The sequence below is a fragment of the Euleptes europaea genome, chromosome 13 (assembly GCF_029931775.1).
Source record: "Euleptes europaea isolate rEulEur1 chromosome 13, rEulEur1.hap1, whole genome shotgun sequence".
Classification (NCBI taxonomy): Eukaryota; Metazoa; Chordata; class Lepidosauria; order Squamata; family Sphaerodactylidae; genus Euleptes; species Euleptes europaea.
Genome location: NC_079324.1, coordinates 10,978,504 through 11,005,547, shown reverse-complemented (window position 1 = coordinate 11,005,547; position 27,044 = coordinate 10,978,504). Strand labels below are relative to the sequence as shown.

Here is a 27,044-nt window from a genome sequence, read left to right as displayed (position 1 = left end):
GAGTGGGGAAATAAATCCAGTTCACCAAGTTAGCCTCCGCAGCTCATGTGGAGGAGTGGGGAATCAAACCTGGTTCTCCAGATCAGAGTCCACCGATCCAAACCACCGCTCTTAAGCACTACGCCATGCTGGCCAGATGGCTACCGTGTGTTCTGCACACCACCCGACACAAACCCCACCCAACAATACAATCCTTTCTAATTTCCAGAGGATGTCTGAGTATGTAGGGGTTGTCCCTCTCCCCCTACCATTGGACCTTCACCAGATACTTTGGTGTATCTGGAGTGAGGAGAAGGGCTTTCAATTAGGAATTATTACACAAAACAGTATGTAAACTTATGAGTTCTCCAGGAACTCTTTATTAAAGCTGGATGTTAAAAATAAATGTTCCCCTGTGTTAGAAGTTCCTTTCGAGTTTTACTGTAGTTCTGCAAGAGAACAGGTGGGTAGAACGTCTCGCCATGCTAACTTTTCAATTTGCAAGTCGTCCCATGGGACTAGCATTCAACAGGGCCCCCTGTGTGCGCCACTCCACCAACTCATTCAGCTGCACATGTTCACCTGGCCTCATACATGGAACTGCTGTACTTACATAGCCTTGATATAACCATCACGGAAAAACAAAACTATTTTTATCTTGGGCTCACAGTAATTGTGACAGTACCCCAATTTCTAAAGAAATTGCCCACTTCTTTGGAACATAGGGTGGGTACATAGGGCGCAAAACAAAACAAAACCTCTTAAAATGTTTTGCACCCATTAAGCTATATTCTGAGTTGTAGAGTTCTTAAAGAAAAATACTGAAGGCTAGTCAATAAAACTCACAAGAACAAAAGAGTGAAAGAAGGCTGTACAGGCTAGATAAACATACTTAGTGTATTTGAAAGAAACTTCACAAGATCTGCTGTCAGACTTAATCACGCAACAGCTATTCACTCCATATATATGTTGTTCTGCAATGTTGTGTTTGACAGAAATTCTAATCGCGAATTTTGTGTCTAAATAGACCAATTTTTATCATAGAATGAATGTAACAGGCCACAAAGACGAGCTCATAAAAAAACAAAAACACCACCCACCCACTATCAATACGGGAAGCATTTCCTGCATATGTAAACGAGTGTATGTGTTTGGTTAAAGACCCACCAAGAGGCATTTTCTTGGTCCTTTTTGCAAAAAGCTGGAATTGCCTGCCCCTGTAGCAGCAGCCTGATTCGACGTGAGGGTTTGGGTCTCTACAAGATCAGTTGGCAGTGTGCTGGTTTGGCTGGAGAAGTTCGTCAGGTAAAAGCTATCAAAAATACCGCTTGTAGATTAAAAACAAAAATTGGTCCTTCAGGATGGGACGGCCAGTTCTGGTCAGAACCACTAGTGTGTAGGTTTTAGCGAATTTACTGTTGGCCAACCCCACACATACACCTCATATAAAGAAAAAACTTGCCCGGCTTGCATTTAAAACTGCTCATGTGCAGAAATGGCATTTCATATAAAAATCCCTTCATTCTTCAGTAACAATACCAGATTATTTTCCTTTTGACCATAATATACATATTTAAATATTATGAATAAAAGAATTCTATTTTATAAATACTTTAGATCCAAGTCAACGTATAACACATTGCAATCAAGGGCCACATCTTTACAAAAATGGAAGCAACACATATAAAAGGATTAAGAAAAAAGTGCAAAGTAGAACAGCATCAAGAATTGCCACATCTTACAGTATTTCTGGTTCAAGTATGAACTGCTAGCAGGGATACATACAAGCCCAAAGTATGAACAAAAAAGAAGAAGACACTCTGTCGAATGCAGCACACGAAATGTGCAAACCACATGAGACGCACTGCCTACCCCGTCTCCTCATAGCACACCAAGAATTTCCAGTTTTTAAGCAAAACATTGTCACAAACAGAAAGACAAAACAAGTTTTAAATACAGTTTTCTTCCCCTTCTGACAAGTTCCTTAAACAAAAAACTTCCAAAGATCAAGTTCACCACACATTAAGAAATTATCAACTTCTACAACTTGTCTTGTGTGATGTATTAAAAGATAAAGAGAATGCCCTTTCAAAGTTAAAAAGAAAGCTTTAAACAAAAACAAAAAACCTTGGATAAGATTTAATTCCTGGTGTGTATAAGTTTGGAGGAACAGGCACAGAGGCCTCAAAGTGTCAACTTGTGATGTACAAGTATGTATCTTTCTAAACGCCCAACCAGCCACGCAGTTCTTTACCCGTCAAAGCTTGTTTTGCCTCACTGATTTCAGAGAAATAACCTAGTTTAAATAAAGTCTTTGAAATTGTGTGGATGGCCAGCATTATCTTTGCTTTACAACTTTACAAGCCAGCCTAGTGCTGAAGAAGGCAAACATCACTAGCCTATCTTATTTTGAAGACTATTCTTTTGAGGTTTGAAGAGGAAAAGAATCTTTGTGGCAGTATCGGAAACGCAGGATGGAAAGGTCAAGGAACTGGTAAAACGCGCTGTGGATGGGCCAGCCATTCACCCTCTCTTAAGTGTGCTGGTTTCCCTTTTAGGCACTAGAGATCCTCAGAATAATGGCATGCAGAAGATGGCAACACCGCATTCCTTTGCCCCCTTTCACCATTCAATTCAGAAGCTTGCGAACAGTCGAGGGAATGTTGTGATCTGTGCTCAATGAAAGGCCAAGGATACTGGAGAGAAAGAGCGGCTTTTAAAGCTGCATTTACATTTCTTCAGTGTAGAGTAAAAAGAAGCAAACTGGAATGGGCCCTTAATACTTGAGGGAAAAGTACCACAAATGTTTCTTCTCTGGGTACTTTCACACAGCTGAAATTTCCTCTTTAGCAGTCTAACTTCGGCCGGCGGCACAGAATGGGATAGAAGTCCACGGGCAACTTCACAGCTAAAAAAACCGCTTAACTGCATATACATGGTGCGAAATCCAAGCAGCCAGCCAGGATGAGTCAGTTGTTCTGGCTGTGTGAAAGTAACCACTCATTCAATAGAGGAGCTTCCCTTCTGTGTCTCAGCTCTTCACGGTGATGGTCAAGTTACAAGAAGCTACCTTTACCCTGCAAAGGACCTGAGAGTACAGATTGTGAAGCAGCTACCAGCTTAGTTCTTTCTACACATTTTTTCTTGTACAGTGCACGCATTAAATACAGGCTCAGTTCTGAAAAAACACCATAATGGAATCCTCAAAGATGATTTAATTCCATATGAGTCGTAAGAGGAGCCAAAATAAAAGAGTGAAACAATGGTTTGCCCAGTGAGGGGGTTTCATATGAACACAGCCATCTCGGGACTGGAGGTGATCAAATGAAACAATGGCTGTGGGTCAGTCATTTGGACAGCATCTTTGAAAGAGTGGTTCAGAAAGCGAATGCCGTTCCTTCTTGGAAATGGGGAGGGGAGTTTGCTTGTCTTGGTTTCGCAAAGGGCCCTCTCTCCATTTATAATTACAGGCAACATTTGGGGAATTAACACTCCTCCCTCAGTCTTCAAAGGAACCTTGCACAGCTTCCATCTTAAGGTGGTTTGGAGGCTATTTACCTCCGTACATTCGTTCAATGTCGTTGAGGTAATGGTTCTTCAGCTCTTTCCGTTTCAGTTTGAAAGCATCTGTGACCAGGCCGGTCTCTGGGGTCCAGGGTTCTGGGCTGAGCCGTACTTTGACTGGTATTTCAAATCTCTCCAGCTTCACTACAGGAACAACAGGGGGAGGAGGGGAAATTAGGAAATAAATATTAACAGCCATCTGATTTGTGCACATGGCTATGGCCGACATTCACTTACATGCAATGCAGTAGAGAGCTAAAGCTTTTGGTCAGCCAGATCTCGGAAGCTAAGCAGGGTGGGCCCTGTTTAGTACTTGGATGGGAGACCACCAAGGAAGTCTAGGATTGCTATGCAGAGGCCGGCAATGGCAAACCACCTCCGAACGTCTCCTCACTTGAAAACTCGTTGGGGTTGCCATAAGTCGGCTACGACTTGACGGCACTTTTTGCCACCAAACCAATTAAACAAGGGCAGCAGTTTCCAAGCTTTATACCTTCAGTGGATTCTTTTCGACATAGACTCATCTGCCAAAAACTCCTGAATGTCTGCAGTGTTTTCATGGCAGAGGATCCCAGGCACATTCTAGGGCACAGACTCAGTTCAAACCTGGTGGATATCACTCATGTATGAACTGGGCTTGTGATCTAGAATGCACTTAATGCTTTTAAATAAGACCCCACAGCAGAAGGGAGAATCTGCACTGGTGGACAAGTCATCTTTCAGAGCACCTTACCTGCCATTCATGCACTGCTACTTCTTTGTGAAACAGTTTAGCAGTTCAGAACTTGTGTGTAAAAACTGCATGACCTTGTGGGCACCATTAAAGCAAGGTTCATATTGAACATGTCACAAAGCTTACTGCTATAAGAGTATGAAGTGTAGTTTACATGGCGCTATTAGAGGGGTCCCCAACATGGTGCCCGAGGGTGCCACGGCACCTGCCAAATGTTTTTAGAAAGTGAGTTGGGCCAGGTGGGACTGCTGCCCAGCAGGGCTTCTGACTGGCCACTAGAGATCTGGTTGGCTGTGCACATTAAAATAACATTGTTCCAGTGGCAGCAGCCACCACAGTGTTGGTTTTAGTCTCTCTCTTACTCCTCTTTCCCAGTGTATTTTTAACAATAACTCAGATTCAGACACCTTTATTGGCATAGTAAAATAGCAAATTAACAATGACTCATAGAATCATAGACTTGGAAGGGACCACCAGGCTCATCTAGTCCAACCCCCTGCACAGTGCAGGAAAATCACAAATACCTCCCACACACACACCCAGTGACCCCTACTCCATGCTCAGAAGATGGCCAAGATGCCCTCCCTCTCATGAACTCCTTTTGCCCTCTGCACTTGGAAAATATGTGTGTGTCTCCACTTGCCATGGTGGCCGTTTTGTGGTTGTGCCCATCACCCTGTGTCAGAATTTCAAAAGTGCCCACAGGCTCAAAAAGGTTGGGCACCCCTGCTCCACTGACTGCAAGGAAAAGGAACTTCCTATGTCAATTTTCTTTCTTGCAATGAAATGTTGCCATCATTTGTTAAAAACTCCAAACGGGCAGCCACGTGAGTCTGTCGTAGGATCTATTGTAGTGTAAGCTTTTATGTGCTAAGTTCCACTTCCTCAGAGCCAAATTAGCCAGTACTTTTAACACGAGTTCACCAGGAGTGTAAGGATGTGACTCTGGCCACCAAGACTAGATTAATTCATGCCATCATATTTTCTATTACTATGTATGGGTGTGAAAGCTGGACAATGAAGAAAGCTGATAGGAAGAAAATAGATTCCTTTGAAATGTGGTGTTGGAGGAGAGTGTTACGGATTCCGTGGACTGCCAAAAAAACAAATCAGTGGGTTATAGATCAAATCAAGCCTGAACTGACCCTAGAAGCTAAAATGACTAAACTGAGGCTGTCGTATTTTGGTCACGTCATGAGACAACAAGAGTCACTGGAAAAGACCGTCATGATAGGAAAAGTTGAGGGCAGCAGGAAAAGAGGAAGACCCAACAAGAGATGGATTGACTCAATAAAGGAAGCCACAGCCTTCAATTTGCAAGATCTGAGCAAGGCTGTCAAAGATAGGACATTTTGGAGGACTTTCATTCATAGGGTCGCCATGAGTCGGAAGCGACTTGACGGCACTTAACACACACACCAGGAGGACTTGCAGCCATCAGGTGGCTGCAAGTCCCAGCAGCAACTCCTATGTAAAAGGTACAGATGGGCCCGTGAAAAAAGTAATGTCTCGTTTGGCCCTGGGGTATCTGAAGTGGGCTCTAACTAATGAAAGCTGATGCTATGATAAACCTAAGCGCTTCTAGGTGTGTTACAGCTTCTGGAAAGGTTAGTAACATGGTCTGACTGTCACAGGAATAAACAAACAGGGAATGTGACCTCAGTGTTAGTACTGTCAATTTGGAAGAACCTTGTTGTAAATTTTTTGAAAATTAAAAAGTATTAAGAGAAAAATAGGCATGTTTTTTTTTCATTTAGAGTACTTATTTCCAAGAGCTTTACATAGCCTATGTATCACAAAATATTAGCCAGTAGGTGGCAGAAGAGCCATGAATTCTGATCTGCCTTATAATGAACGGCGATTTGCTTTCAGTCTGAACTCCAACCAGCGGCTTTCCTCTTTTGGAGAGTTTGGTCCTCTCCAAGCGGTCCTAACTACATACTTGCAGCCTGGTTGGTCAGCTTGCCTGGCCTGAAAAATTTCTTTCTTCAGGCCAGGGAAGTGACTCGACCAGGCTTCAAGTATGTAGTTAGGGCAGACCTCAGCACAAAACCCCAAGAACCTTGTGCTATGGCATATATTCACTCACTATTCTTAAAAAAAATTCTGATCAGGATTGAGCCTTATATTTGTTCGGCAGGCATTGGCTTTTTGTGACATCCCATTTCCTAAAGCATGTCTTCACTGAAACTCCTAGCGTTCATGTGCATGACTTGACCTGCACACAGCACATTTGTTAATGCCAATACCTGCCATAATGTTTGTATTGATTGGTTTGTTTTGGTAACCTGATCAAGATGTTGTTTTGCATAGCTCCCAGGCGGGAATTGGGGAGTTTGTCAGTGTGTGTGTGGAGGACAGTGCTGCAGAAAGGGATCTCACAGTGCTGCAGAAAGGGATCCTTGAGAAGCGCAGATAGCAATGGAGGCCTCTGGGAAAGTGAAACCACCTGGAGTCTGGTGGGAAATGAGAGGGAGGGGGGCCCCTGTGCCGTCTACAATTTGAGGTTGTGAGAATGTATATGTCATTAGAGTTTTAGCACTTGTACCAGAGCTATAAGATTTTCTGAATGTTCCATGGAGTTACAATAAACCACTGGTTATTGCTGATCAACTACTGAGTGCTTTTAGTTATTGAATAATTGCCTGGACCACGAGAAGACTCACAATTTGGCTAAAAGAGCTCTGCTGACCTCAGTAGCAGTGCTTCGGCGCTGAGCAAAGAGAGCTTGCCGTGCAAAGCTACCAACATCAGCACGATTCAAGCTAGAGGAAGCCCGGCAATGTCCTGGTGGCAGGACAGCTGTGTGCTTGGCTGTGTAAGCGTAAAATCCAATCCAGATGGCTGGAATCTTGAGAATGCCGAGGGAGGCAAGTCCCAGGCAGCTGAACTCCTGCCTCTCAAGTGCCATTCCCTTACATTTCTTCTCTGCCCTTAAAGGGGAGAGGGTGGAAGACTGGATTCCTAGAAGGCACAACTTGAAGCAGCAGTACTGTCCCCTCACCCACACCATCAATTCACTCTGTAAGAAGTAACCAACATAACACAATACCCATTTTGGGTTTTGTCGAGGACTTTTACATACATCATGTGGGACAGAGAAGCACCACTGTTTGCTTACTTTTGTTAGCCACCTCCTTAATCTCTTTCAGGATTTCAGATTCCATGATAGGATTGTTACAGATGTCCACCCAAGTTCCGGTCACACCTTTCTGTTCAGCAAGATCGGTTAGTTTCTTCTGATTGGGAACCACAAAGCTGATCACATAAGACTGATCACTAGGATGGAATTCAAGAGAACATCGTATTAGTCCTAGATTATCACTCAGTAGTCTGTAAAAGTATTTGCAGAACATGGACTGAGCTCTCATTTCTAACTTGACAAACCAGAAGAGAAGGGGTGCAGCGACGTCTTTCTCCAGAGACCCATCCAGCCCACAAGGGCCGAGAAAATACCGTCCCCCATGCTATTTCTGTGCTCACAGACAGACTCCTAAGCTCCATTACCCTGTTTCTGCACAGAGGCTAAAGACCAAGGAAAGGAACAAGAACGACAACAGAGCTGTTTTCATACAAAAAAACTGGGGACATTTCAGCGCTACATAATCAGCATGAATTAATGGTTAACCCTCAGATCCCTAGAAGTAACGAATAGTTGTCTCTCTGGCCCTCCCAGGTGACTGCTGTAACTGGGACCAGGAAAGAGCCTCTTTTGTTTACTTCATTTGCACCCTGTTTTCTCCCCAATGGGGACACAAAATGGCTTACATCACTTTCCTCTCTTCCATTTTCTCTTCATTATCTACCCTGTGAGGTGGGTTAGGCTGAGAGTGTATGACTGGCCCAAGGTCACACACCAAGGTTTCATGGCAGAGTGGGGTTTCGATCTGGGTCTCCTGGATCCTAGTCCAACACTCTAACCACTACATCACACTGCCTCTCTGCTACCTGGTGTGTATTTCTGCAGCATACAGCTAAGTCTTTGAATACTGGAAAAGCAGGCTACTACTTTTCGATTTCAGTCATTCTGTGAAGCGCACACCTTCCACAAGAAACCAATGTTACCAAATCTTACCTTTTGGCATAAGCACAGATATTGTCAATAATCGGACAGTTTTTCAGGGCTGCCTCAACCTTGCCCAGTGATACATATTCTCCTGCCTGCAGCTTCACCAAATCTTTTTTGCGATCTGGGGGAAATAATTGGGTAAAACACATCAGGGCTTTAGAGAGTGCAGTTCCTTCTCTGCTCTGCAGAGTTTACTCATGAGAATAGGAGTCATTCACACTGGGCACAAATGTGTCGCTGTGAAAGCTCAAGACATACCAGATACCTTAAATATTTATTTCGATTTATTTATGTAAAAATCGAAATCACACTTTAACCAAATGGCACTCAAAGAGGCTTCCAAACATCCCCAAAATAAAATCACATTCAAATCAAGATGAGGGTTTCATTGAAAGGTCTTAAAAATGAAAAAGAAATATTAGTCCAATGAAGCCAGGAATTTTTTTTAAATTGTTTTATTCTGCAACTAGTAGTCTGGACTAGGGCTGTGCCCCTTTCTGCAGTATTTGTTTGGGTTTAATAAAGCTGATATTCTTCAGAAAAGCCGAAAAAGCCAAATATAAGCAATTCAGCATTTTCAAATAATTGAAAATTTTTGGGTTTAGTAACCCCAAAACAAAAAAAATACACAGCTCGGAATGCTGGGCCCTGCGGAGGTCAGCGTTCAGTTCTGTGCCGCCTGCCCCCTCCAAAGTCTGTGGACTTCGGAGATGGCAGGCAGTGGGGATCTGACTCCGACTGCCACCGCATGATGCCTCTGAGGTCCGTGGTATTTGGAGGCGGCAGATGGCAGGGATCTGTCTCAGACTTCAGAGGCTGCAGGCAGTAGCGATCTGAGTCCATGAACTTCGGAGGTGGCGGGGATCTGACTCAGCCAGCAGGTAAGTAAGGAGGGGAGGGGAGGGAAAAAATGCCAGCATGGCCAAAGCAGCCCTGAATAAGGCCGGGAAAATGTGGTATTATTCACTTTTCTGGCTCCCTTTTATTGCTGCCATTTTTTTACCAGTTACCCCTCCCCCCTTTAGCTGAATGCCCACCCCTAGTCAGGACACTAAACTATAAAATCCCTTGTAACATTTTTAGGGCATTAAGGGACAAGTGATAATGGTAAGCAAGATCACAAACCCGTCTGATAACAGTCATTTTTTCCAGCTACATTTTAAGGCTGTAATTGAGCACACTACACCAACTTGGGTATTATTTAAAAGAGAAAGGTAGGATATACATTTTCTAAATAAGAAGCAGCTCACTCACGGTGACCCCTCATAGGGTTTTCAAGGCAAGAGATGAACAAAAGTGGTTTGCACTGCCTTCCTCTGCATGGCAACTCTGGACTTCCTTGGTGGTCTCCCATCCAAGTACTAACCAAGGTTGATCCTGCTTAGTTTCCAAGATTGGACGAGATTGGGATAGTCAGGGCCATTCATGTCAGGGCAAATAAATATAAAAAATGTTTCATATTCCTCTTTGTAGTGTACTACATCAAAACGAGGTAACCACCTATGATTTGCAGGCAGCCATCAGGATGAAACTCTCCAATGTCCCCAGTACAAAACCACCGTTGACCATTTTTATCAGTGATGAAGTCTTCTGCTGTTTTCTCTTCATTTCTGAAGTAGCCCATTGAGACATTGGGTCCACCAATTATAATCTCGCCTCTGGGGTTTGGTTTGTCTCTATTTGTATAGCCTCCTGGAAAAAAAGTATTATAAAATAACTGATGAACCCAGCCATGGCTCTTGCCTTTTGGCAGCCACTAAGAAATGAATCAAAGCTCTTCTAACAAGAAAATGAAGCAATACAAAAACAAATGTCTTACCTAAAAAAAAAGTTAACAGCAAGGATTAACTACAACATTCATTGAGGTAGCAAAATGCCATCTATAATAGGACTAACCAATGTTAATGGTATTCAGCCTGTTACATGGATACTTATGCTGGAAACATATGCTCACCTACTTGGAAGCAACCTTATAGAACACACTTCCAAGAAAACAGGCTCAGAACTGGGATGCCAGTTTGACTAATAAAGTTACATACTATACAATCCTCAAAGATTAGCTAGCCCTTACAAGCTGTCTCTCTTTTTGAGGGCCTGTTTGGAGCCCCCTCCCTGGCTTTTAAAAGAAGAAGAGTTCGTTTTTTTACCCTGCTTTTCTCTATCGTAAAGAATCTCAAAGCGGCTTACAATTGCCTTCTCTTCCCCCCGCCCCAAACAGGCACCTTGTAAGGTAGGTGGGGCTGAGAGAGTTCTGAGAGAATGGTGACTGGCCCAAGGTCACCCAGCAGGCTTCATGTGGAAGGGGGGGGGGGAGAATTGAACCTGGTTCTCCAGATTAGAGTCAGCCACTCTTAACCACTACACCATGCTGGCTCTCTCTTTTAGTTCTCCCTCCCCTGGTCTTTCAGCCACTTAGAGAGGTAAACCTTGGAGATCTTTAAAGATGGGTTAACCTTCTAGGATCTGGGAAAATCCTGCATTCAGATAAGGCTTCGGTCTCCCAAATTAATGGTCGCTCTTTTTCCCACACAGAGGGGGCCAGCAGGAGGTAGTGTGGAAACCTGAAATCCACTCCCAATCTCTCCCATGGAGAATCCAAGTTCAGGGAGATCTTTTTACACAGGCTCATTGGCATGTGTAATGACATTACTGTTGGCCATTCAAGCAGGGGGACACAGCTGCAGTCAAATGTATTGAAAATACTGATAAAGCATCTCCTCACCTTCTTGCCAGTCTCTCAATTTAATCTCACAGCAGATAAGAGGAGCTCCTACTCTGCCAGTGCTGTAGTCAGTAACTAGTGGGAAAATCACAGAGGAGAAGAGTAAGAAAGCAGTCAACGGCATTTCTTTACCAAAAAATTATTACTTTCGACTGCAGAAACTAGACCAAAGGGCAGATAGGCTGGGTTATTCAACAGGTCTATTGTTCAGCACAGCAAACCACCCATAGCTCCCGGATATGGAGATGCAGCAGCCCAATGGCCTTACCTTCCGTAATTGTTCCTGCTCCACAGGTTTCTGTTAACCCGTAACCTTGGCCAACAGGACAGCAGAAACAGACGTTCATAAACCTTTGTGTTTGAGGTGAAAGGGGTGCACCTCCAGACAGCATCATACGGACATTCCCTCCAAGCAGTGCTTTCACTTTTTTAAACAGTAAACTTAAGAGGAAAAAGAAACTGGCATTAGTATGACAAAAGCATGTGTGGTGTACAAATACCCTACCACGAAAGGCATTCTGTGACCCTTTTTCTGACACCCACAACCTAGCCCTGGATTACATCTCATGGTTAGAGGACTGCCTGGCTATCGACTTTCCAAAATCTAAACTGGAAGCATATGATTTACACTGAGAATGGGAGTTGTAATGGCCATGCTTTAAAATAGGCCTTCCTGGTTCAAATATAAATGTGCATGTGTTAATCAGTCAAGTCCATTTAAGTTAGGAAAAACCCCTCTGTTACAAAACATCATACTTCCACCCTGTGGTTTTAGCATTAAATGGGTAACTTCAACAGTGCGCATTTTCAGCCAAAAATTTCTGATTAACTTTAGAGTCTCTTCATCAGTTAAAGCAAGGAAGACTGCTAGCCTATTGACGGTGTTGAGAACTAAACTGTACGCAACCTCCCAGTAATAGCCCAAGGCTATTAATTCCATTAATACCTAAATAAACACCGCTCAAATTGATCGATAGTAGCAGGGTCATGTTTATGAATTTTGATGGTTCATTAGAAAAAGAAATGCAAAATCAGCGCATTAATACATTTGATTGGCAGAGTCCCGTCAAAGAACACTCAAATTTGCTCTCTATGCGTGTATTCTTATGCTGCAATTACTTTTTCAAGCAATAGGAACATAGGCTGTTAGGTATCCGAATTATACTTACAAGTTACAGAGTGGTGCATCATATCCCCTTTTGATTTGCTCCAATTTGTAATCATAACCTATCTTGAACAATGTCTTTTGAATATAGTTCATCTCTTGAACTTTACTCATTACATTCTTATAAATTCGATCCATGATTTCCTATAAAGGTCAAGGGTGGGGTGGGGAGAGAGGACGGGAGAAAAATTACCACTCTGCATTTGTACAGCTTAACTATCTGAAGGTTGGGGTAGGGGGTGGGAAGCACCTGCTCATAAATTTTAAACAGCTTGGTTATTGTGAAACACTTAATCTGCAATCCAGTTAGTCAATCTGTGGTCAAACTTAGCTGGAGGCTATTCACAGGACAGGCAGAGCAAGAGCAGGCAAAATACGCAATGGAAATATTGTGTTTTCCTCCCCGCTCACTGAACTATACTCTCTCGATGGCTAAGTTTTTAATACAGCAAAGGCTTAGAACAGGATATAGTTGAATAGTCTCACAATTCCTCCGGCTAAACAGAATCACTGTAGTATTTGAAGGCAATATACTTCAAGGCAAGTAATGCTGATCACACTGTTCCCATTTTTTGGGGGAGAAGGGGGTTATTAGGCAGATCATGAGAGGGAGGGCAGGAATGTTTGCATCAGTGCTTGGCTCTTGTGGCACTTTTTTACATGCACAGAATAACATCGATCGCCACTTTGGAGTCAGGAAGCAATTTTCCTCCAGGCCAGATTGGCCAGGGATCCTGGAGTTTTTTGCCATCTTTTGGGCAGGAAGCAGGGGTCACTGGGGGTGTGGGTGAAAAGTAGTTGATAATTTCCTGCATTGTGCAGGGGGGTTGGACTAGATGACCCTGGAGGTACCTTCCAACTCTATGATTCTAGTTGCTTCCAGTTTTGTGACTATTGCATTCAAACCAGCAGATGATTGCTTTGCATTAGCTCTGCAAAGTGGGACTCTGAAGGCTGGGTTTCCCCTTTGGAACAGTGGCAAGCACAAACAAAACTTTGATGGTTCAGACTAAATGACAAACTATGGTTTTGCCATCTACCTGGAAGCAACTATTGAACACGAGATACATGAGGAAGGGAAAGAGGGGAAGGATCGTCTGAGCACAGGGCTCCTTCCTCTGCCATTATCTCTGAGCCAACTTACTGAGATTTAAGCACATTTACTTGGGAAATATACATTTACAACACCTTTTAACATCCATCAGGTTCACCCCCCCAAAATATTACCATATAGAAAAATCCACATTTCTCTTTAATGATGAAGCTGTTGGTGTGCACTGTATAAAAGGGAAAAGATGCACCCTCCTCCCTCCTCCATGCTTACCGGTACAGCTGCCATCAGGGTGGGTTTCAGGACAGTACAGTCTCCTTTGCTCCCTTTCTTGATTTTGCTTGACTGTAAGGGGGGAAGTGAGAGAACCCAAATTTAAATCTTGTCAGAGATCTTGTCAGAGAGCCAGCCCTCTGCCCCCGTGTTAGACGGCTTTGCGAGCTGAAGCCAGCTAATGTGTGCACAAAAAAGCATAGAATGACATGTATTGTATTTCAAGATGTTACAATGTCCTACGGCCAATGGAGAGCCAGCATAGTGTAGTGGTTAAGAGCGGTGGACTCTAATCTCAGGAACTGGATCTGATCCCCCATTCCTCCACATGAAGCCTGCTGAATGACTTTGGGCCAGTCGCAGTTCTCCCAGAACTCTCTCGGCCCACGCGGAGGAAGGCAATGGCAACGTCTCTTGCCTCGAAAACCCTACACGGTTGCCATAAGTCAGCTGTGACTTGACGGCACTTTCCATCACCACGGCCTATGGAACCACTCAACATCCCGTCCTTTCTTGCCCTTAACAAACCTTTGTGCAGCCAGAAGGGAAGGGAGAAAAAGAAATATGAGAAAAGAGTGAGGGTCAGGAATTGGCAGCTGCCACATCACTGATGGGGAGAAGCAGGGGAGGTTTAGACCACCTCACACGTAGCCCCCTTAAAACTGTTCCCCAGCAAACTTAGACAATAAACGCAGAGACCTATGTATTGGGCCAGTTGGCACATAAGAAACCAAGCACCTAAAATCCTTTTCTTTCACACTATTTTCAGTATAGGTAATTTATTTCAAATGTTACATTCCACCTTATAGCTTCAAAGAGGTTATTAAGACAGCCCAGAAAATGAATCCACAGTCCTCAGATCTTAATGCATGCTTCTAAGATCAATAAGTAATAAGGACCAGTAACTGGCTAATGAACCAGCTTTGAGGATTATAACAATTTGAGCATGTGCTCTTGATCCATGCCTGGCTTTTAAAATCATTTCAGGAAAAGGTATTGGAGCCTTTGGTTAAAGTTGTTAACGCTTTGCTGAAGAGGGCTTTTTCTTTAGTCCTCTGCAGGAAGCAGTTGTGAGAACTTTGCTTTAAAAACTTTAACAGGCTAAAGACGAGGCAGCCAATTATAGGCCAGTCTCCCATTTGCCATTTTGGGGAAGGATGGTAGAGCATGCGGTGGCAGAGCAGCTCCAGGGGTTTCTGTATGACACATCTCAGTCTGACCCATTTCAGTCTGGTTTCAGGCCGGGGTTTGGAACCAAGATGGCATGGGTTGCACTGGGGACAATCTACTCTTTTAAGTTGGACAGTCTTCCCTGTTGTTATTGTTAGATTTATCAATAACCTTTGATACAATAGCCAACTGCATTGGTTGGTAGTTTGTTTCCAAGTTCAATCAACGTGCTACTTATAAACTTTAAAGCCTATCACGGCCTATCTGAAGGACCGTCTCTTCCCCATATCCCCGTGCATCGACTTTAGTCCTCCGATTGCCACCTTCTGGTTGTTCCCCTGCCCAAGGTTGCCTCCCGGCTCCCACTTTGTGGAATGGGATCCCTGAGAGGTGAGGGAGACACCATTTTCAGAAGTTTTTAGGAGACTGTTCAGGTATTTTATTTGCTAGAGCAAATGTAGAGATCTAGGCTGCAAGTATTTTCTTTGGGGAAGGGGTAATGGGGTTTTACAGTATTGTGCATGGTTTTAATTTGGAATTGTCATTTGCCTTGAGCCGCAAGGTGGGATATAAATATTCTAATAAACAAACAATAGATTCTTTAAGGTGCCACAAGGCAGTTTGTTGCTTTGACTACATTGGACACCCCCTCCCAAAAAAATCCACATATTGTTTAGCTAGCTTTCTAGTCAGCACCACAGAGACAGCTTCAAGAGTACATTCTCCGATGTTATCTTGATTATATTTTGGTGTACAGATCAGCATATTCTTTATGAGACCGATAAAACTTTATCAAGCTGCCTTTGTTGATAATTGCAATGAATATAACACTTCCTCCTTGGTCGCAAAAGCAATGAGGGAGCTCAACTTTATTTTCTTACCTGGTCGGATAGTGTGAGTGGAGAGGAGTATCCGATCCTGCAGCCGTAAGTAATACAGGAAATTTCTGCTGTCAGTTCTAAGACGTGAGCAAGAGGCAGGTAGCCAATGTACGTGTCCTTGGGTCTAAAGAAAAAGCACAATGTCCTTCAGTATAGCAATGAGGGGATGTTGGTACCTGCTTGTGAATAAGGGCTTCTATCACAGTGAAGGGATGCTTGGATCCATGTTGTGTAAAATGCAGCCAGGCTAGTACTGCCTCAAATCAAAATTTTAAAATAACTGCAATAGTGGATAGCGTTGCTGTTACAAATTACTAGACTCCTTATAGTCAATTGTTATCCAAGCAAAACATTCCTTCTAAGAGCAAGCGTGGTGCAGCGGTTAAGAGTGGTGGTTTGGAGCGGCAGACTCTAATCTGGAGATGTGGTTTGGAGCGGTGGACTCTAATCTGGAGAACTGGATTTGATTCCCCACTCCTCCACATGAGCAGTGGACTCTAATCTGGTTAACCGGGTTGGTTTCCCCACTCCTGCCCATAAAACCAACTGGGTGACCTTGGGCTAGCCACAGCTCTCTTAGAGCTCTCTCAGCCCCACCTACCTCACAGGGCGTCTGTTGTGGGGAGGGGAAGGGAAGGAGATTGCAAGCCGGTTTGATTCCTCCTTAAGTGGTAGAGAAAGCAGGCATATAAAAACCAACTCTTCTTCTTCTAACAGTAATTTAGGTAAGTTTCCATTTCAAACTCAGTTCTATTTTCCTCCTAGCTCTCCAGCCTCCTCCATATCCTCGAAGGCAGAAACTTTTCCCCCCTTTGAACTGGTGATATCATGACAGTCCTGGGATACATTCTAATCTCCGAGGGTGGGCAAAGTAGCAGCCACCGATACTTCAGCACAAATCGTGTCCTTGCTTGGCTTTCCTTCAACACATTTTATGCAGTTTCATGGAACCTGTATAACCATTAAAGCATTTCTGGCCTGCAAAACTGGTTTGTGTGTATTCCGAAAGACAATTTTAGGGTGTTTTTTAAAATGGTAAGTGGTATTACATGTCTATAGTGTACTGTGGCGCAGAGTGATAAACTGCAGCTCTGTTCGATCCCAACGGAGGTCAGTTTCAGGTAGCTGGCTCAAGGTTGACTCAGCCTTCCATCCTTCAAAGGTTTGTAAAATGAGTACCCAGTTTGCTGGGGGTAAAGTGTGGACAACAGGGGGAGGCAATGGCAAACTACCCCGCAAATATACAAGTTGAGTATCCCACATATGGACATCCCATATCCCGTCTGACCTGAAAACTCGACCCTTCGAGCTGGCATGCAGGCAGATCCGCGCGGCCAGGCCTCTCCTGACTTCCAAGAGGCAGGGCCTCGCAGATCTGATTCGCAGCCACGCCGCCCGGCGTTTCCAAAGTCTGGAGAGGCTGGGCGGCGTTGCTGCAAATTAGATCGAACTTCAGCAGCGGGGAGGGACGCTAAACTGAAGGCTGGGCACACTCACAGTGCGCCCAGCCTTCAGTTTAGCTTCCCTCCGCCGCAGTAGATCCCAAATCCGGAAAGATCTGAACTACAAACCACTTCTGGTCCCAAGCTCTCCATAGGTGAAATACTCAACCTGTAGTTTGCCTAGTAAACTTTGTGATGTGACATGACCCCATGGGTCAGTAATGACCCTGTGCAAGCACTGGGGACTACTTTTACCTTTCTATTACATGTTTCTCCCCATTTTTGTCAAGCACAGAAAAACACTAAAACAGCAGCATTAACCATGTAGCACCAGAGCTGCTTTTGCTACAACAGTAAAGGTGTACCATAAAATTTGTCCCATGCTATGGGGCCCTAATCTACCAACAAGACAATAAAATATTCAAACTGCGCAGAATCCAAATATGACACTTCCATGATGACTCCTTTTTTTTTAAAGATATGACATACCTACCCCTCCAATAACTGAATGTATTACTAATACAGCCATAGACCATAATCTTCGTTCACATCTGTACAAGGCAGGAAGCATGGGCATATACCGTATTTTTCGCTCCATAAGACGCACTTTTTTCCTGCTCAAAAGTGAGGGGAAATGTCTGTGCGTCTTATGGAGCGAATGTGCGCACAGAGCCGGCTGGGCACGCTGGAATGACGCAAGCCGGTTCTGTGCGCCCTGTTCCAGCGCGCCCAGCCGGCTCTGTGTGCCCCGCCTGCCTCCCAGCTGGCTGTTGGGGCGGGGAAAGCCGGCTCACGTCGTTCCAGCGCGAGCTGGCTTTCCCCGCCCCAACGGCCAGCTGGTGGGGGGCATCTTATGGTCCCGACGCACACGCGCCCAGCTGGCTCTGTGCAGCCCCGCCCGCCTCCCAGCTGGCCGTCGGGGCAGGGAACGCCGGCTCGCACCGTCCCAAAGCGCACGCGCCCAGCCAGCATTCGCTCCATAAGACAAGTTTTTAGAGGAGGAAAACAAGATTTTTTCTTGTTTTCCTCCTCTAAAAAATAGGTGCGTCTTATGGAGCGATGCATCCTATACAGCTAAAAATACGGTAACTAAGCAACAAGTGTTTGCTGGCATATCGGGGGGGCTCGGTGCTCAACCTGCCTCCTCTTCCCTAGCCCAGGCTTGCTTCCCAGCCTTTCTCCCTCCTCAAGAGGCCCTAAACAACCCTAGCAGGCATAGCACAGCAAAGAGAGACTCTGTTTACTGTGATGTTGGCCAGCGCCCAGCAATGTGGGATCGTCTGTGCCCTGCCCTCCATGGAGAGAAAGCAGGATTGAAGCCCCGGTCATGCTTTAGACGGGAGCAGCAAATCTTACTTTGTGATATGACAAAAGCAGAAGTCTGTAATTAGATCACTGCGTGGAAGGGGAGGAGGGAGGGAATGCATGAGGAGCCCCTGAATGTATTCACATTGTGGTGAACTATGCTAAAGGATGCAAAAAAATACAGAAAAGCAAGATTTTCAGGACAAGCAAAATGCCTTACCCCAGTCCAGGTATTCGTTCACACTGTCCCGCCATTCCAGCTATCAGGTTTTTATGCATCATCATCACTCCTTTGGGCCTCCCAGTGGACCCGCTGGTGTACATTACTAAGGCCAGATCCGTAGGAAGAGGCCGGCTGGGAGGGATGTTTACTAGAAAAAGAAGGGAGGGCAGAGATAGATAACAGATCAGCCTCACCTTAAAACAAAATAAAACAAGCTGTCATTTAATAAGCAGTATGATTGCTGACTCTGTATGTGGCAAACCAAGGGCATACTCTATTCTCAGGTCTGCATTCCTCTAAATATTCCACCTTCATGTTGCAGCAAAGGTAACAAAGTGAACAAAGAAGAAGAGTTGGTTTTTATATGCCGACTTTCTCTACCACTTAAGGAAGAATCAAACTGGCTTACAATCACCTTCCCTTCCCTTCCCCTCCCTACAACAGACACCCTGTGAGGTAGGTGGAGCTGAGAGAGCTGTGACTAGCCCAAAGTCACCCAGCTGGCTTCATGTGTAGGAGTGGGGAAACCAACCCAGTTCACCAGATTAGTGACCGCCACTCATGTGGAGGAGTGGGGAATCAAACCTGTTTCTCCAGATTAAAGTCCACCGCTCCAAACCACCCTTCTTAACCACTACACCATTCTCTTTACCACAAATGTATCATTCTTTTGTGATATGACAAACAGCAAAAAAGAAAAAGAAAAAAAGCCCAGACTCAGTGGGATGAAAAACAGAAGTGATCAGATTTACATTCAAGGTACAAATCCTTGGATGTAAGAAAGAGAAGGTGTGGTAGAATGGCCAAAAAGGAGTTTACCAACATTCTCTCTCAGTGGGCTTCTCTGGATCTTCCAAATTCGATCTAGCCATCAGAAGAAGTAGAACGATAAACAAGGACAGATGGATTGCCTTCACACAATAATCTCAATCTAGCTATGTTTGGTTTGGTGACAGTACTTTGGATGAGGATTGTGGAGTATAAAGCAAATCATAGTTCTTTTAAATGAGTGGAAATCTATACTAATCAAATTACAGTTACAAGCCAGTTTGGCCTTTTCAACGGCATAGTAACTTATGTGTTCCATTTGATGTGCAACATTTCTGACTAACTTACATCCTGAATATGTTTGTTAGGAGTCCAGTAATTGCAAATTTAACTTCTTTAAAGCCCTGGAAAAAATGTAGGCTGCTAGATGGGATGTTGAAGTCCAGGACCTCCAGGTGTAGCACAGGAACTAGATAGCTACACAAACAACAGAGAGGTCTCAATGTATGGATGAGACTGTGGGGTCAAGAGGAAGAGTTTACACTTGTTAGGCTTATTTTGTGGCAAGCCAAGCCTGAACAAAAATGAATTGGCCACTGGCTTAAATAGCTTTCAGAGATGATTCATGGAGGATCACTCAACAGATACTAGCCATTATGGCTAAATGGAAGCTCCGTGTTCACAGGCAGTATGCCATTAATACCAGTTGGTGTGAAACAGTGTACTAAGAGGGTTATTAACTAAATGTGGACTTCTCAGGAGCATCATATACTTGGCTACTGTAGGAAACTAGATGATAGCGCAGATGGATCTTTGGTCTGATCCAGCAGGGATTTTTTTATATAAACCTCCAAACCTTCATTTCATCATGATGAAACATTATGCAATAATCAGAGTGTCCTGATTTATAGGTTCTTATCCTACAAAGCAGGATATGTTTTAAGCAGCTGGATATTTTCAGATAGGCTGTGGAATTCTGGGTGAATTAAGGGGACAGAAAATGTCACAATCTTACAAAAGAGGCTTCAAGTGGATATGAAAGGATTTTTTCTCTGGGTCATATGGTATAGATGCTCAGTTTCCAATATATTTATATCTAATAATCATGTATGGCCTCACTGTTTGGAACAAAAAATCCACACGACAGGGCCACCTGTAGGTACAATAGAGGTTTCTGCAAAACCAAAAAAAACCCTAACTTTGTAAAGAAAATCCTTTTTTTCTTAAATGGAGGGGGGAGAGAAAATACAAAACCACCTTTTGATGACTGAGAAAGAAGGCAGAGAGGGGGAATGGATAGGGTTTTTCCTCCCCATGAGTCCTGGTGGGTCCCCTTCTTGCAAGAGGCATAACCGACACGAAGAATCAAGTTTGAAACTGGTCAGCAGCCTGGCCTCTCACTGGAGATGGAAGGTTATTATATGCTAGAAAACTGAATTTTCTTACATGATTTTAGATGTTGAAAAGTTATGTTTGAGTTTGAAATACAAACTGTTTTTCTACAGTGCATCTAGATTCTGCACTTTTCACATTCTTATTTGCTTTGATATCAAGAAATGTTTATATATGATGTTTTGATGCCACTTTTCTGAAACATCTTTACAAAATAGAATGTACTTTTGTTTCAGGTCTTTTTGTAGTCTCAGTACTAGCGTATGAAGGCCATTAAGTTATTTTAACTCATTTTTCCATCTGATTCGCTCTACTTTGATTAACTGATATTCTAGATCTTTAGCCCTTGTGACAAGTGGACAGAAGAGAAACTTAAAGAGTTTTAATTAAATGTTGGTTTATATACACTTTCTTCCTCTTTCAGCACAAGGAAAATACTAAAGATTTCAGACCTCTCACTTGGTGGGAACCAGTTACTTGCTTCTGCCTTTCTGTTTAGAACTGATACAGATAGCACAGAGGAAGATTTAAGACTTCCTAAAGGCTCTTCTAGTCACAAAAAGATTTAATTCCAAAGCAAATCATCCTGACTACTGAAGTCAAATAACAAATGCAGACTGCCCCACTACCCAAGAGGAAAGTTTAACCATGGGAGATGAAGAACAATTTAAAATAAAACCTTGCTTATTTTATAATCCGATGTTCTGAAACTGTTAAACTACCCTTTCTGCAGGTCTACTTACAGTTCTCTGGTTTGGCTCCGAGTTCTTCTATTGTTTGCATGCTAAGGATCTCCAGTCTTTCAGGATAGTCTGACTTATTGATAGTCTTCTTGTCAACATAAATGATATGTTTGAGACAAGTGATGTCTGACAATACATTCTGAGGAACAAGAAATCATTGAGAGTGGACCACATAGACTATAAGTTCTCAGTATATAACCCACTTATTTGGACATACCCCTTCCCTTCAGGAAGATACTGGAGAGTAACAATATCTTAAAAATGTAAGATCCAGACAACATTGGCAAGTTCCACTCATTCCTCTATCCCACTGTAAACACCCTCCATGGCATTCCTCAGAGTCCCCTATCCCCCCAAGTTCAGCATTTCGTGGAGATCACTGGGATGCAGTGAGAGGCAGAGGCAGAAATGTTCCGTGCCACTAATGGAAAATTTAGACTGGATCCAACCCACCCTCTCCCTACCTCTGAATACCAGCCATCAAATGTCTACTGAAATAGAACTATTACGTACTGCTTACAAAATAGGTTTATGCTAGAGCTGCAACCAAAAACACCCTTCATTATGGCTTTGCTGGGCTCCCATGTAGTACCCATGGGTGAGATGCTGTCTGCTTGGTCAATTTCCAAGGATTTCCAAAATTACTTTTACTAAGTTAAGTTCATAGACCTCACTGGCTCAGGTTCCAAAACCACAAGATGCAACTCCATTGCAAAATGCATGTGGCTGCAATTCCTTTTCATGTCAAGAATTTCAGCCTTAGGTTGGATTTAGCAGCAGATCAGGTTTTCTTTAAAGCATGAGGTAAGGCCCTGCAACAGAGCCTACTGGTACATCCCATTGCCTCTGAGCAACACCAATCTACAGTTATGCACATTGAATTAAGGCACCTGGTCAGGACTTACCTTAAGTTTGCCTTCTAAAAGGTCTATACTAGTGATTAGGTACGATGCTCCACATTCATTCAGCCCATAGGTTACTGCCTCTTCTCCAAGGGTTGCATATAAAGTAACAACTATTTAACAGAGAAAAAAAGTTTAAACAATAGCAGCTAAAACCAAATCTTCTGCATCCATTTATAACATTATCAACAATTTTATACAGGGAAATAAGTATTCAGTTTTTTTCATTATTATATTTCACATAAAACACATGAAGCTGCCTTATAGTGTCAGTATTGCCTACTCAGACCGACAGTGGCTCTCCAGGGTCTCAGGCAGAGGTCTTTCACATCACCTACTTGCCTAGTCCCTTTAACTGGAGATGACGGGGAATGAACCTGGGACCTTCTGCATGCCAAGCAGATGCTCTACCACTGAACCACAGCCCCTCCCCATATGCATGAAGCCCCTTCACATATGCATGAAGAAGCAGCACAATCGTATCCCTGAGTTATGCCTGCTGAGTGGGAATGGAACTGCTACCAGTTCCCTCCGTTGAAGAGCTATAGTAGGCTTGGCATGGCTATCCAAAGCTCAAATGCATGCAGATCCCATTCACCTCAATTCTGGCTGGTCACTGTGCTTCCCTTGTATAGTTGAATTTGCAAAGAAATGCTACAATTATGCTGTATTGCATGCATTCCACAGCTTATTTTGGTTTTCATTCCCCCCTTCTTATAATACATATTATAATTTCTGCCAAATTAGAGTAATATATCACATATTTGACAAAGCAGGCTCCACTTCATAAAAGTATATGCCACAGTAACTCCCCACCCCCCACCCCACATCAGTAAACCTGCTGGGTCATGGTGCTATTTTGCTCAAAATTGCCTTAATTTTCAAATGCAATACTCACGAGGAAAGTTGTACCGGAAACAGGTCTGGGCTGTGATTATCCATTCTGCTCGTGTTTCACAGAATATGGCAACTGTGCTCTTTGGTTTCAGCCCTATTGCAGCTAATCCGCTCCCAAAGTAGTTAATTTTCTGATTCACTTCTTCATAGTTGAGCCATCTATAGTTTCCTAGGATCAGCTGGTCAGAGATTAAACACTTGATCAGTACACATCTGATTAAAACTTTAACTTGTGCTTGTATGACAAAGCAGCAATCCTTAACAATGAAATTTAAAATAAACTACTGTCACAATGAAAAAGAACACTTTCAAAATATAATAAATGAACTATTCCTTGTATACATATTTCACTGATCCTTCCACTAGTGCTCCTAGTTCTTTGGAAGTCAGATGCCCAAGAGATATTCTCATCTCTCCCAAAAGTCTTACTGATTGTATTTAAAATTCATAAATTGTTACCTTTTTAAATATTCATAAATTGTTACCTTTTTAAATATTCATAAATTTGTTACCTTTTTAAATACTTTTCCGTTGGGCTGCATCTCATTCTCTTCACTCAGGAGCTCTCTTGTTCCAAGACAATCCTTTCTCCCAAACCTTGCTACAGCATGGTCAAACAATTTGTCCAAAGTGTCTGCTCCAGGAAAGTCTATAGTGGCTAGTGTCTCAAGATGGGAAATGGCTCGGTATGGGCTTCCAGGGTTGTCCGAGATGGGCTTAGCTTTTAAGCGCTTTGCCATAGCTTTTTTCTTCTTAGCATTGGTAAGAAAATACCATGGTATGAATACAAGAGCACTGTACATAGATATCAGTAAGTACACAGGGAGCAAGATAATGGCGCGTAGCTCTAGCTTAAGGTTCATAATGGATAGTTTTCCTTTTTCTTTTAAAGTCTGGTTTCTGACTCCTGTCTCTTGAGGATTCCAAGTGTCTTAATTTTCGGAAGGTATGAATGGAAGCAGTAGCCGCACAAAAAAAGCAGAAGGAAGGTTTAGGTGGCTCAGCTTTAGTGTAATCACTGGAATGTTAGAAACATTTGGAAGCCGGCAGCAGCGATAGATTAATCGGTTGTTCAAGATCACAGGTAATCAGCACGCAGGGGGAAAAATTAGTAACAGTTCATTAGTTTAAATTTTCTGTTGGTTTCATCTCAAAATGCAGCTACACTGGAGGCTGAAGGAACTGATCTAATGCACTATGTATATGAGCAATCATTTTTAAAGGCCAAAATGTAACAAATATTTACTCCAAGATTCAAGTTTCTCTGTCCCAATTCACATATTTTAAAGCCTTTGAGAAGTACTCTGTCCTTAAAATATTATACATTTAATCTAGTTTAGCAATATCAGCATTGCATCATTGTGGTCAAAAGTCCACATCCTTTTGTTTAAACAGCCCGGCTTGCCGGGAATGAGGGTGGGATATAAATATGAAGAAATAAATAAATAAATTGTGGTAGAGAGGAAAGATTTAGCAGTCCTGTTTATGACTTTCAGAAGCTACATCAATTCAGTGTTTATAGGACGTGCTTACTTTTCACATTTGTTGGCAGGGGCAAATACTGCACTATTGAAATAGTTATTGCAAAATGCTCCCAGGATCTCTCCAGTGTTGATGGAAACATGGAGATGGATCCAATGTCATGTCTCTCATTAACTCTGCCATTGGAGAAGTCAACCAAAGAGAGAAAGAAGTTTTTGGAGACAGCCCACGACCTTTAGCTTACCCAAAAACAAAACAGAGATGTGTGACCTTTTAGGAAACCATTCCAAATACATACTCCATGGCTTCTTATATGAAGGGAACGTCTACTGTTTGATAATAATATTGTGGTTTTTAAAAGCCTCTGGTAAAGCATTCCAGAATGGGCCTTGTACATGACTAATCATGTCATGACTCATGGGAAGCTCAGGCACAAAGTTTTAACAGGATTTTCTGGAGTGCAGAAGACAAAAAGAATTGGCCCTGGCCATCAAACAGTGCAGTAAATAATGTAATTCTCATTTCAGTGGAGCTTGCACATGATTCTCCCACAAGACCCAGGAAGATTGATGGACGCTGCACAACAACAGTGCTTGGTAGGTCAGGGCCCCACACATTTTATTAGGAAGAAGAATAATTTCAAGATGCTTCTCTTTCTCAGCTACAGTTTCTACGTATCCCATCCTTTAGAGGCATCTGTTAATTGCTCAGAAGCCTTCTTATGACAAATCCCCTGGCACTGCTACTGGCAAAGGGCTAGACTTCCAAGTCCCAATACTTTCAAAGTCAGTGGCATTAATATCTCCTTTAACTGCTGTTCTGATATTTTAGTCCAGTTAATTCAGCACTCCAGCTGAAGCAGGATGTACATAGAAAACAGACACAGAAATGTTAATACTACAGTTAAAGCACCAGTGAAGAACATTGATGAAATACCACACGACAGAAAAGTAGATCTGGAAGGAGATTTCTCAGAGTCTGCAAAATCTGAAAGGCGTGCAATGCAACAGCAGTACAGGGCCCCAAAAAACCCATTGTATGCTAACACATTCAACTGAATCCCAACGATTTCCTTTTCATCAGGAAAAGTTGTTTTGGAAGTGGGGGAAGGAGGAGCAAAAACGTGGTGGTAGAGAGCCCAACTTTTTCCATGCCTGCACATCAGCTTTCAACCCTCCCGCAACCTACACCGCAATACATTTACATATTTGAAACTGTACAGGTAGCAGGGGATGGTCTGTTGAGGCCATTTACAGCAGACAAGTAACAGAAGGGAAAAGACTAGGTGCTCCTTCTTCAACACCATTTCACCTGTTTAAAGCATCCCTTCCTACAGTAGCTTTTACTGAAGGAGGAAGGGGAGAAGAAACTCCCCCTTTAGGTTCAACTGTACATGTTCCATGCAAGGTGTAGTAAGGTAGTTGAAACTGGCTGGAGCAGACTGATATACAGCTTAATTCTGCCATTTCTATTCAGAATGAGTGAAATCCCTGAAGTTAACATGGATTGCCTAAAGTGTAAATAGCCATCCCTATTAAGGTTGGCAGCAGAATCGTACCCTGAGAATTTAAGGCCGGACAAACCGCAAATTACTCAAGCTCCTTGACGACTAAAATAGAAAGGATACTGATAACTTCATCATCTCCAAAAACTCAAAACAAAAAACCACAGAACAGCATCTGGGCAGTGCTACTTTCCTCATTCATACAAACTATGGTACAATGTTTCGTATCAGTAGACCACGAATACTACATAACATCATTCACATGAAAGCCATGACTTTAGAACACACTGTGTCTCTGATATGCTCCCAATTAGCATTTTACGGCAGTATGCACATTTTTTAGAAATAGCGTTGGGTCCCATGGACCAATTCTCCTAATGATAGCATCTTCCCCTGGTGCAAGGAGCTCTCCTCGGTTGCAAGAAGCCTATTGCAAAAGAGGAAGGGCTCCTTGTACTGGGAGAAAGTGCTAACATTAATGGAATGGATCCACAGGATCCAACCCATAAACGGGATTCACCAGTACACAGCATTTGTATCAAAGACATATTTCATATTTTAAAACAATTCAGTTAAATGTTGATTAAAAATATCAAAACAAGGAAATACTGGTTAGCTATGATACTTACAGTGTTTCCCAAAGAAATTATGAGATTGTCGTCTGAGTTACTTCAATCCAAATGGGCACACGGACCGGACCGTTTACGGATCTAGGTTAAAAATAAATTGTATCTAAAACTGAGCATCTTTTAAACTGCTGTATATCTACATAACACAAA

At 43.0% G+C, this 27,044-nt stretch overlaps 1 protein-coding gene across 1 annotated transcript; it reads right to left on the bottom strand.

Annotated features, from left to right (window-relative positions):
* Positions 1-3,480: 3,480 nt before the first annotated feature.
* ACSL4 (acyl-CoA synthetase long chain family member 4) lies at positions 3,481-26,959 on the bottom strand. The gene is made up of 15 exons (XM_056859493.1): positions 26,895-26,959; positions 23,792-24,210; positions 23,281-23,458; positions 22,386-22,495; positions 21,481-21,619; positions 18,575-18,725; positions 15,608-15,731; positions 13,557-13,628; positions 12,237-12,376; positions 11,336-11,508; positions 11,068-11,142; positions 9,846-10,037; positions 8,352-8,466; positions 7,398-7,555; positions 3,481-3,687 (listed from the first exon to the last, which is right to left on the bottom strand). Exons 2-15 carry the CDS (start codon positions 24,140-24,142, stop codon positions 3,530-3,532), a joined length of 2,136 nt encoding a protein of 711 aa, XP_056715471.1. The 5' UTR covers positions 24,143-24,210; positions 26,895-26,959; the 3' UTR covers positions 3,481-3,529.
* Between the last annotated feature and the right edge of the window lie 85 nt (positions 26,960-27,044).

Bases quoted from the DNA above. Each gene is read 5' to 3' on its own strand.
- ACSL4 (XM_056859493.1), bottom strand. From the start codon at position 24,142: ATGAACCTTAAGCTAGAGCTACGCGCCATTATCTTGCTCCCTGTGTAC. The intron at 11,143-11,335 runs GTAAGGCCATTG...TTTTCCCACTAG, and splicing joins AGCAGGAACAATTACGGAAG to TTACTGACTACAGCACTGGC. The intron at 8,467-9,845 runs GTGGTTACCTCG...TATTTCCCCCAG, and splicing joins TGGCTGCCTGCAAATCATAG to ATCGCAAAAAAGATTTGGTG.